This window comes from Alligator mississippiensis, chromosome 11 (genome assembly GCF_030867095.1).
Source record: "Alligator mississippiensis isolate rAllMis1 chromosome 11, rAllMis1, whole genome shotgun sequence".
NCBI classification, from domain to species: domain Eukaryota; kingdom Metazoa; phylum Chordata; order Crocodylia; family Alligatoridae; genus Alligator; species Alligator mississippiensis.
Genome location: NC_081834.1, coordinates 4,958,632 through 4,971,082, shown reverse-complemented (window position 1 = coordinate 4,971,082; position 12,451 = coordinate 4,958,632). Strand labels below are relative to the sequence as shown.

The 12,451-nt window shown below is 39.7% G+C and overlaps 1 protein-coding gene across 1 annotated transcript in view; it reads left to right on the top strand.

Annotated features, from left to right (window-relative positions):
- Positions 1–560: 560 nt before the first annotated feature.
- MAP2K1 (mitogen-activated protein kinase kinase 1) overlaps positions 561–12,451 on the top strand; it is a 54,108-nt gene continuing 42,217 nt past the window's right edge. Inside the window, exon 1 of the mRNA XM_006264232.3 lies at positions 561–1,000. Within this exon, the coding sequence (XP_006264294.2) occupies positions 921–1,000 (80 nt within the window). The 5' untranslated portion in view covers positions 561–920. The remainder of the gene's footprint in view (positions 1,001–12,451) is intronic.

Sequence of the window (12,451 nt, the reverse complement as noted above, 5' to 3'; positions counted from 1 at the left end):
ACTGGAGTTGCAATACATGAGATCCATTAATTATTTCACGAGGGACCAAAAAGCGCGTTTTCTTTTGGAAAAAAAAGACACCCTACAGAACGCAGTGGGGGCACCGGGTCCTAAGAAAAGTCTCTATCAAATGAGTGCATAATAGGTGAACAGAAGGGAAACCCAAACTGTCCTGCAAGCTTCCTGCTGTCTCTTTGCAAACCTCAATATTGCAAAGTCGCTTGTTAAATGTCAAACTATTAGCGCCAAAATAATCCGTCTTTAAAGCCAGAAGGCATTGTCGGTGTCTGGTGCTTTCCGCTCCAGAGCAGCTGGCAAGAAGCTAGCCTCCTCCCTCCTCTCTCTCCGACCTCTGCCCGGGTCCGTGCTGGTTTCCACCCTCATGGCTCTGCGGCTTGCAGTTTGACCGAGCCCAGGAGGAAGGGATGTGGATGAGAGCAGCTGCAAGAGGAGCTCCCATTAGGCAACACCACTAGCCCCACGCCTTCCCCGGGAAGTAAAATTGAGGGTAAAGGACAGGGTAAGGGCAAGGCTTCAGTGCAGCTTCACTTCCTCAGTGCACATGAGCGGGCTCTGCACACTTGCGCACTAGCGCCGCCCGAGAAGTTTGCACATGCACAGTAGCAGAAAAAGGGCACATTTTGATCCAGGGCACTTGCATCGCGGAGCAGCTCAGAGCTTCTCACTCGGGAAGAGGCCTTTGGAGCTGGGAGATCAGGAGCAGCTGAGGAAGGGGCGCACTCCCGTGTAGCCGGAGAGCAATCCGGAGCAGGGAGAGGCGCGCCGGGCTGATTAGCAGCGAAGACCGCCTCCAAGCTAGGGGAGCCTCTAAGTTTGCCTAACTGAAGGGAGTCCTCTTTTTCTGATCGGAAAAAAAAGGTTTCTTAGTAGTTTAAGCCTCGCGTTCTGTTTATTTAAAAATGCCGAAAAAGAAGCCGATGCCAATCCAGCTGAATCCGACCCCGGATGGCTCCACCGTCAATGGGACCAGCTCTGCAGAGTGAGTGCGGCGTCCCCAGGGCTTGGGTGTTACTTCTGCGCTGGGCGAGGCAGGGGCTGGGCGAGCTGAGCTCAAGTGTTTGTTCTGCTAGTGGCCGGGCTGGGTCTTGTGCACTGAGGATGTTGGAGAAAATTGTTGCTGTATCTTCTCTAGGACTTCAGCAATGCAAAGTGAGAGCACTGTTTTGTAGGAAATACTTCATCGTTGTGCGGAAAACAAAATGCACAAGTGAGGGACAGCATGAGCAGAACTTCTCAACTACTGTGTTTTAAAATCCCTGATGCTTTTAGACCTCACGGCAAATAGCATAGTTTGGCATTCAAAGAATCTAAATGATTCCCATAGAGGTTTTGTTTTGCTTGCTGAATACTTCGAAAATGAGTCTTCAGCTGGGGAGGAACTGATTATGTGAAAGTGTGAAGAACTAGGTGGTGCCTCAAGTCTTGTCAGTTTCACAGCGTAAACAAGTCAAAAATGCAAATTCTGTAACTTCCTTCAGTTCGGGTAGCCTTAGGTAGTGTTTGTAATGAGTCAAGGCAGTTTTTTCCTTGACTAAAAACAACAAACTTCTCCCCTTTATATCAGATCCAGATTTCACTTACCTCATCCGTATTGCAGGGTTTTAAAAGAGTATTATTGTAAAAATATTTGACGCTTCCTTGATATACTATTCAAATGAATGTGTATGTATGTATATGTTGCAGAGTTCTTGGCTGTAGCCATGTTGTCTAAGGACATAGGCAGGTAAGCTTTGGATAGATGTGATGTCTTATTAGATCAAGTGCGTAGTTGGAAAAAACTTCTTAGCAAGCTTTCAGGCACAAACACCCTTCCTATGCCTGAAGAAAGGTGCTTGTGTCTGAAAGCTTGCAAAGAACTTTTTTTCCAACTACTTAGCTGGTCTAATAAAAGATATCACATCTACCCAAAAAATCTTGCCTTCCTCTTATATAAATGTAGTATAGAACTAAACCAAGAGTAGCTGTGCATGGTGAAAAGGGACATCTAATTAGCTCGCATTTTGGTTGCACAGATTAAATTGTTACTTGTTATTTTTCAATAATCTGTGAATTTATGGGACAAGACGAAGAAAACGGGATCACTAGAGAAGCTTACAGTTACGCTAGCTGTAGTGTAGAGTATTACCAAAGGAGTTTGCTAGAGGCAACAGGTCTGCATTCATCACTTCATTGTTAGACTGAGGTGATGGATTACAACTACAGGCTGTGGTTTGAAAACTGCTGTGCCATGGAGCCACAAGTTCCTGACCCAGCAGGATGAAATCAGCCTTTTGTTTTCTTAGGTAGGCAAACAATTACAAGAAATACGGCTGTGGCTCTTCTCAGACAGCATCTGAAATGGAAGTCCTATCGGCTGTGTTAGTCATGTAGTGATAGTGCTCAGCCCCTGCAATCAGAGCCTGTTGTTTTTTTTCCATTGAGCTCAGTTTCTGTTTAATCACCTAAATAAGAGACTTCCAAAATGTGTAGCACTCGTTGTGATGCTTGACCCAGTTTTTAAAATATTCAATATCTAGTGTGCTTTTTGAAAATCTGGCTTATTATTTTGGTGCCCAAATAGATTGTTGAGAACTCAGCTTCCTGCTCTGACAGTAAGTGATGATCCCTGTTGAGAGTTATGGTTTAAGTGACACAGCATCTGCTGGGAATTGTGTGGCAAAAATATAATAATACCTTGAAATTATGCCATTTCTTGTTCAGTTACCTTTTAAGGGCTTTGCAAATGTAATTTGGTTTGATGTTTCCATATCTCTGAGAGGTAGACATTATTATTGTCAGTTTGCAGGAGAGAAACCGAGGCATGTGTCAAACGAATGAATTAATTTTGATACCTAAATTTAAAGTGAGCCTTTCCGATGAATGTTCCTCCTGCCAAGAAATGTCATTCACTGGACCGCTGTATGGAAATTTGGGATTACATACCGATTTGTCCCTTCACTCCTGTGGTTGAAAATTTACAAAGAATCATGAAATTAAGGTCACTTAAAAAGAAAAGTGTTATTTTCATAAAGGAGAGGATGTCTTAGCATTTTCAGTTTCCAGTACTAAGGAGCTTTTCTGTGTAGCTCCCTTATTTGGGATCAGATGTTGCTTCCCATATTCGGCCCTGTGGGGGATGAGGGGTGACCGATGTTCTTTTGATGATATGGTTTGTATAACACGCATCTCTCAACCTGTCCTCGTTTATACAGCAAAATTAACGAATCACAAAACCCAGAACTCCCCATCTTCCCCCCCAAGCACTAACCCTCATTAGGATGCGCTGTGGGTTGTTTATTTTGTTATGCCTTAACCTATAAATTCATCCTTAGATTTAATTTTCCCTTTCCAAATTCTACCATGTCCAAGTAAATTAATCCTGCTATACATTATAGAAGTACCTAGGTTTTGGTAAAATGTTTCAAGATTCCGTGGAATGAAAAGTGCCGTGCACGTGTAAAACTAATAACACCTGTAGTAGTTCATTTGCTCAACTTATGCCATTCTAAGTTACTTACTGGCTGGGTGTCCTTTAGTTACTCATAGCCTGGTTTCATATGCACACGTAAGCGTAGTTAGCTTCGTTAATTTCATGCCTCTTTAGGGGAATGCAAAGCCTTTCTTAGGAGAGGAGGCAAAAAGAGCTTGGTTTGTTTAGCTTAGTGAAATAGGCTGAGCGGGATATGATTGCTCTCTGTAAATACATTAGGCAGTAAACACCAGATGGAGAAAAGACTATTAAAGCTAGACGACAGTGTTGGCCACAAGAACTAATGGGTATGAACTAGCCATGAGTACATTTCAGTCCAAAAAAGGAGCTTTCTGAGCATTGGAGGATAGAAGCACTAATCTTCCAATAGGAGTAGTTTAAAATTGCTTAAAATAGTGGTCTTGATAATGTTATGAAAGGGATTGTGATCGGCTGCTGTGATGACAGTAGATGACTGGATGATTCGGGAGTCCCTTCCAGACCAACATTTTTGTGTTCTCTGCGCTGCAGGATCAAGCTCCACAATGCTTCTGCCGTTTTGCACGCTGGAATCGGGCCCTGGCCTGCAGGGCTCCCCATGGATCTGTGGGGAGCCATGCAGGCCAGATTACATGGTGCTGAGGGTCAGAACCAGCCCAGATGCCAGGGTTTGAGCACCCCTGGGTTAGGTGACCAAAACATGGCTCATGAGCTGCATGTAGTTCTTGAGCAATATAAGAATTGCTCCTGATGAGACTATTTCAATAAACATACTCTTTTTCTCTCTCAACTCTTTTTTTCTATTTTGATTTTAATTTTTGCTTATTTAAGTGGTTATTTTAACATTACAGTATTCTTAGAATATGGGCGCTATGAATAGATCACTGACTCTGGCACATGTGCGCCTCTAAAGTTTTTGTTTTCTGTGGCTCTTGGCTGTGTCCATTTTGGTTTGCAGTTAGAAGGGTTAGGAAATTTGGTCCCCCCCCTCTGTTAGAAGCCAAGAAAGTCATACTGGTGCATGAATATATAATGACAATTGTAAAGTATGTTCTAGAGGCCTGAATCTCATTTTCATCAATGTCCCTTTACACTACTAGCACACAGAGTTTATTTTTCTTTCTTCTACTAAATAATTTGGGATAATCCCTTCCCTTCAAACTTCTGCCTTTCCTGCACCTATCCAAAATATGTGACCATGCAGGGTCCACATGAGTGAAGTTAAATGCAGCATTTCTTAGGCCAGGCTGGAGTGAACATCCTAGGCAGAAGCTCTTTTAAGAAGCAGGAAGAGAATTCTATCAAAGAGAAGTTTTCTTTATTCTAATACCGTTTCTTGTTCCCTGTAAAAGGGAGTGACTCTGTAATTTGTAGGCGCTATCTTTTTATATCACAAAAAGTGTATGTACACTGGGATACTTATTCCAATGTAAAATCCAAGTGGAGACAAAGTATAGGTCTCTCTTATTTTGATGCAACTAGTCAATGTAAATTCTGTGAAAGAAGGCAGGGCGTGGTGGAACCTTTATAAGCAAATTTGTTCAGAGAGGTCTGAGCTTCTCATGAGCATTCATAGTAGCCTAGTAAAGCTCATGCCTCTCTGAACAAGCCTGTCTATACTTTTCTCTACCCATGCATAAGGATATAGGCATTTTTTTTTTTTAATGCTACTACTATTACTGCTACTTCTGCTACTATTAATATTTTCCTCCTCCTTTTTTGAGTATAGACTCCTTTTAACACATCCACATAACAATTCCATGACTGGAGAAAAGTGAAATTGAGGCAGACTTGTTCTAGAATTTCTTGTAACTTTGATATTTACCCGAGCCCTTTTTGCTATACTTAATCTCCTATTACCTTAACAGTTTATCACTGAAACATAGCAGCAGAAGTCCCTGCACAGCTTGAAGCAGCACAGCAAGGGCCAGGGTTCATACCAGTGTGCACCAATTTAGGTAAACTGGTTTCCTAAAACCAGTATAGTTGTTTTGGTACAAGCTTCTTTCAGGGTACTTATTTTGGACTAAACGTGACTAAATATATTTTAATTTAAATTAGCTGGATTGAAAGGTGGCAGCAGTTCTGCAATGCATGCTCAAACCCAAAGGAAACTAAACTGCAGCTTCTTATCTTAAGTAAAACACATAATAAGTATTAGTAAAGCATTGTCATAAAAATGGCACTGTAATTGGGGATTTATCATTTAAATGACTACATTCAAACATATGCCATAATTCGTGCTTAAGTATTTTAATGATCTCAGAAAATTGGGTGAAAATGTCTGCTAAAATACCTGTGCCCAGAAAGGTGTGTAAAGACAAATCGTGTCCCCATGATCTAAACTGCATGTAAAGAGACTGGTTGTACATGCAAAGTAGCTCCGTGTATGGTATCAGGGTGTGTGGGTTTTGTTTTTTGTTCTTTGGGGGGAGGAGGGAGGGGTTGGGTTTTTCTGTTTCTTGTCTTTGAAAGCATGCACTAAATTACAGGCAAAACTGATAGGTGGCATTGTCCTTTTTTCAAGACAAATGGGGATATAAAACATCAAAGCAGATGAGCTTGTTTAGCTCCATGTGTACTTGGTGTTCATTTATCTTTCACTAAAATAACTTGTTTTCTTGTGAAAACAGCTAAGTGATGTTTGGCATTGTTGAGGTACTCATATTCTTAATAAGATTGTTATTAGTGAACGAAACTCATGCATAGTATGATTTAGCACTTCTAAAATTTTGTTTTGAAAAATAAAAAGGTAGAATGAATAAACAGAAGATCTGTGTGGTACCTTTGAACGATGGCAATATTTCCAGACAACATCAAGAAAGGTATTCCCTGAGTATGAAGTTACATGGAAGAAAGCTCAGATGGAGAGAGAAGCAAACGCATAGAATATCAAAGATAGTCCTATCCTTGTCAATATACAATGTATGGGGTGATGATGTAAGACTTTTTTGTATCTATAATAATAAATCCAGCCCCTACAAATAATACACGAGAGTAATTCCTGGGGAAAAAAATTGTGAGAAAAGTAACGTGCTAAATGGTGCCAAGTTATACTCTCTTCACTGTCTTCAGTCTTGTTGAAGGGGGATTAAAAATGCTGCTAAATAGCTAGCATTATCCTCTAAGTACAGTTGCCCTATTTGATAGTCAAAGATGATTCCAGGAAATTATGTGGAATTATCTTTGAATTCATTTCATAATACTGTTTGCAAAGGAAATAGACAGTCATTCAGTATGTACATCACAGGTTTTTCATAGCAAAAGTCTTTGTCGAGAAAATGTTGCTTGTTGTATAATAGGGACAGCAAGACACGTTGACTCCAAACATTTTCATTTGTTGTTTCATCAAATGTTTTTGCGTTTGTTTTTTTTTTTTTCCCCTGGGATTTTCACCTTCCCCCCCCTTGTAAAATGGACCTCAATGGAGAGTGGAATTGAGTTAGGGCTCTGGCATATGTTACACTTGTTGTTGTGGTCTACACACAAGTTTCCTATAACAAATTATGACTGACCAAATGCTGAGGGATGGCAAATCTGCCCCAAAAGTTGCTGATTGAAATAACTTCTTCGTGGCTTCACAACAGTTTTCACATCTGGCCAGTTACTGTCATGTCTAAGAAACCTCCAGTATCCCATGGTCCCCTGCTCTCTCTTCCCCTCTGCAAGAAGAAGGGAAATGCCTGCTTCCTGATCACCCACCCAATAGCAAGCTGTCAGGGTGCCTAGCCCACTGTTCCCTACCCAATCCTGTTAATCGGCTGATCAGCATGACTGAATAGGGATGGTTCTGTCCTGCGGGCTGGGGGAGCTGCCCGACAAGGACTCGGATTATTTTTGCAGGGCTCATAGGCAACCTGTCAAAGGTCCTTACGTTCATTAGGCTACTCCTTGGCATATCTGGTGGCTTCACCTGCTGTGCTCCGTGTCAGACTTCTGCAGAGCTGATTTATAAAACGTGGTGATAAAATGACCACTACCTCCTTCCACTCTACCTTGGGTTTAAAAAAATCTAAACCCTCAAGTTAGACCGTTCATGCACACCAGTGGTGTCAAACTCATCTGGTTCCATGGGCCAGGTGATTTGGGGCAGGGCCAATTCATGGGCCAGACCAGCCCCACAGACTCAAACTCACAGGCAGCACCAGGGTTTGAATGATATGACCTGCAGGCCATATCTTCGACATCCTTGATGTACATGGCTTCCACTGGCTTAAATGAAAGCTGTGTGTGTGATATGGTCCATAAGTTTAGACCCTAAAGCCTCTGAAACAGCTGAATAGCAGTTGCATGTACACAGTAATTGTGGATGTATAAATAATGCGTCTCTTACTGCATTCCAAGCTGTTGTCTTTTTCATTTTCTGTTCATGGCAGGATAACAAATCTTCCAAATATATGGCATGAAGGTAAACTTGCTGGATAAGGCCTTGTAAATTTAGGATAATTTCAAACGGAATACTGCCCATCCAGTCTATAGCCACCTGTTCAAGTCTGCATGTATATATTTTCCTTCACTGGATTAGAAATGTAAATTTAATAATATTGAAAAGGCTACTATAACATGAATAATGTAATAAAAGTGATGGAAGTCCAGGGTCACTTCCTTCATTGTGTCTAGGTGAATGAATTAAAAAATAGTTTGAAATATTTAATTGGCTAACAATTAATGCACATAGTGCAATTCCTAAACAATATTATATCATTCGTTTTTTGCAAATAAAAAGTGCAGATCTATTTTTTTGTTTGTTTGTTTGTTTTGTTTTTTTCAGTGTCTTGTTCAGTTCTGCTTTATTGCATAATTGCAGCAAGGGGAAAAAGATTTTACTGTAATAAGGTTTTGGTTTGCTTTAGAAAGCATAAATCGGTTTAGCACTAGGAAGACTAATTACTTTTAAAAGAGTAAACTATAAGGTACTGTAGTAAAACAGAAGCATGTGGAGTTTTTTAAATTGGTTCATTATAATGTTTAGACTGTAATTAATGTATCTGATATTTTATGTTTGGGTTCTTATGGTTCCAAACAGTCAGACATTGTTTTCTGTGCTAACTTAGCATGTACTACATAGGGATGAATTGCTTTGTTTCTGTACATACCTTGAAGTACTATGTAAGCATTACGAATTGTGTAGTACGTTCCTCTAAAAGGCTGTTTCTCTTTACCCACAATACAATAAACTGCGATTGGACTCTTAACCACAAGTGTCACTGAGCAGAGAACTTTATGGTAGAATTTTTTTTCCATGCTAGAACTTACCATATTAGTGCTCTTGTAAAAGGTTTTCAATATCTAAATTTTGTATTAATTTGTATAAATATTAAAACAGAACAAAAAACCCTCAACCAACTTTCCACCTGAGGTTTATATTTAATTCAGTATTATAAGAATAATGGATTACATTTTTCTACAAAACAATGTTCTCCTATGAAGCAGGAAGTAGCAAAAATGCTAGTTTGTTAAAAAAATGTAGTTGTCTTAAATTATCATCCTTGTGAATTAAAGGGAAAAGATTGAGAACTTCTCTTCCCCCTCCTCCCCCACCAAATGAACAACAAGCACATAAACTGGTCAAATTAAGTTTAAAATTAACACTAGTATTAATTACCCTGTTTCACCTGCATCAGCCTTTGGAAGTGTTTTATCTTTTCTGTTTCTGTGGTATTTAATGGAAGCTTGTGGGTAGCATCTCAAGTGTGGAAATGGTTAGGGCTGGAGGATTAATGACATTTAAGCAGAAGATATTTTCTTGCAAAGAAATTGTTTTAAAAAAGTGTTTTAGTATTTTAATTGCTTATCAGCCTACATTTCTGTAATCCAGGGTGACTGTTTTTAATTTATTAAAAAACCAGAACAAAACTGACCTTAATTCTTAGTAAGTTGTGTGTATTGAGAGATCAAATCTGTTGTGATATAGAGTGCCAAAAGAGGTAAAGCTATAGAGACATCAGCCTCCTGTTTCCAGTTTAAATAAAAAAAAAAAAAAAAAGCAATTGAAAACATTGATAGTTTTAGCTCTTGTATCTCTGTGTGGTATGCCTGAAATTTCAAAATTCCATTAAAAAAAATGTGGACTTGATTCTAACTGCACAGTGAGCGCAAAATATTTAATTCCCACTTAATAGCATTTTATTGCTAATTTGCGCAGGGGTGAAGAAGGACTTTGATATACAAGGAAGGGGAAAAAGAAGGTTGAGTCAAGCCAGTAACGCAACTTTTTTGTATGGGCATAATTTTGTCTTTAACCCAGTTTCTAACCTTTTTTGAGTACCTCATAACATTCTGATTTAAACAAAGGAAATCTACCCTGATTTCAGACTAACAGTATACCAAGCAAAGTCGTTCTTGGGATTATTCAGTTTTAGAGTGGTGTCTAGCTTTATCCAAACATGTAGTATAAAAACCAGCTGTATGCTAATGATTATTGGATAAATCAAAGTATAGTAAAATATTTTTCTCCTGTATTGCATGAATGCTCTCCTCTGTCCAGTAAAGAGGCAAAAATGCGTTAAATAAGATGGAAAGACTGTGAACCTCTTGGATTGGGAGAAGAGCACTAGTTCCATTGAGTATTTTGCCTGACTATAACCTCCCATGGGAACCCTGCCATGCAAGTGGGTCTTCATGAGTTCACAATGAGAAAAGAACATGTAGAAACATAAGAAGGAAACTAGCAATAACTACCATACGTGGCTGATAGTGGTTTCTTGATGGGTAGATTTCTGAATAGAAATCCACAAGAGTAGGTAAAGTTATACTGTTATCCTCTCTTTTTCAAAATAGGCTATTACAGAATTCTGGTACACTCTCTTTAAATAGTATGGCTCCAAACCTGCAAATAAATAGACCTCCTCACATCAGGTAAAGTTAAGCATGTGTATAAATGTTTGCAGGATAGAGACTTAAGACTTGAGCATAGATCTCTTTGAAAAACAGGCTTTGTATTTTCCTCCTGCTCCTGGCATGTAGACCTTTGAAGCATCTGAGAAGGATACTATCGCTTTCTCAGACCTATTCTCTTCATGTTCGGTGCTGATTCACACTTGCTGCATCTTGATTTACAGTTTTGGTTTTATGGCTGCCATTACTAGGAAACACCTACTTGTAGGCGTGGAGGAGTGTGTGTACTGTGTAATGGGACTGTAAGAGTGCATGAAAATAATGTCTTTCACTTGCTGGTGCATGACACAGGAAGCCCACAGGAGGTTGTTCGCAGAAAAGTGTGAGGGAGTACACACTAAGTATATCCATATATGCATAATGAACACACAACTCATAATTCTAGGTAGTGCTTATAACAGGATAGATGCATTTTCAGATAAGTGTTTTGTTTGTTTCCTCTTGTCCCCCAAGTTAGTATCTCTACTCTTCCTAGAAGCTGTGCGGATCCCCTCTCCACACGCCCCCTTATAGCTTTAGTTAGGGATTGCCTGGAAGACTTTGAGACTGCTACCAATCAAAAATCCCTCTCCAAGTAAGAGCCTGGTTAGCAACTGTGGGTTCTAACTTGTAAAACTTCTAGTTTGTTCTCACTTCCCCAAGTCTTTCTCTGGAGTGGAGCAGTGGGCAGTTACTTCTTAGGGTTCTCTTTCTAAGAACCCTGTTGATTTCTTGGCATCTGGGCATTTATACATGTGCTTCAGGAGCATGGGGGGTGGGGGTGGCACTTTAATTGGAGTGCCCGGAGCATCTCTTGTATTAGCATCCCCATGCTGAAAAATGGTGGTGGGCGTGCTTTAACTAAAGTTTGTCAAATGAGCTTTAGTTAGTGTCTCCACCACCATTTTTTTTTTTTTTTTTAGCACAAGGATGCTAATTTATGAGATGCTGGCATGCGATAATGAGTACGCTGGTGCCCGGATTAAAGCGCATTGGAGCAGCCTCGCTACATATGTATAGGCACCTTAGTGACCAAATGTTTTTTATTTGGTAAAGATTCAGTGGTATTAACTCACACAACGTCACTTCTACTGAGATTCATATTTCTAAACGGAGACGAGCCTCCCTGGGAGTTACTGCCTACAGGGAACGGACAACTATTTCAGCGGAGGGAATAATTCACAGCTCAGTAACTCTTCACAAACATCTGCTAAAATGGGAATTCTTTGCTATCCACACTCATGTCTGAACAAGAAGAGAGTGAACTCCAATAGAACTTAATCTACTAGCATTCTTTAATGGACATCAGCTTAACTCTTCCCTATATCTCATCCATGCTCAATACTCCATCAGGAGAAGGTATACTATAATGTCAGTGACTAGATGATACACAGGAAACTAATGTACATGAAGGAGGTTTATTTTTAATTTACAATCTACATGGGAGTTGGAACCAAAGATGCTACAACAATATTCTGGCTAAGATTCTTCATAAAGATATTCCATAAGAGAATTTATTTATTTACGCATTTACAATTCCTTTAAAAAAGTAACCAAACAAGTAAGGAAAACTTTCCGATAATACTTTCTTCTTGTATTTTTTTTTTTTTATTTATTTATTTTTAGATTTGTGTTCTGTGCTTCAGGGGTAGAGATGGTGAGTCAGCAAATCTGTTTCCCAAAGTAAAGCATCCTGAGATGTCTGTTGGATTTGGCATATAAAACTGCAAAGTCTGGGTTGCATGACTTGCCTGTCGTAACTATAGACAACATGCAAGCTTTAGATCCAGGGACTCCACTGAATTCCAACAAAAGCTTTGCACATTTTCTTTCCTGTATGGTTTGACAATGTCACTACCCCTTTTTCCCCTCAATTGCACCCATTGCAGATGCATGTCTGTGTGTTCCTTTTTTATTTCCATAAATAAGGAATGGGTATACAAGAGTTCTGTCCTTATTCTGTCAGACGACTTCTGTAGCTTTGATCAATCATTTCAATCAGATAGAAACCATGGAGATACTTTTCACTTGAGATTTAGTTCGGGATCTGAGTTTCAGCATCAAGAGATGAAATGCAAGTGTGTTAACAACATATGTGTTAAACCT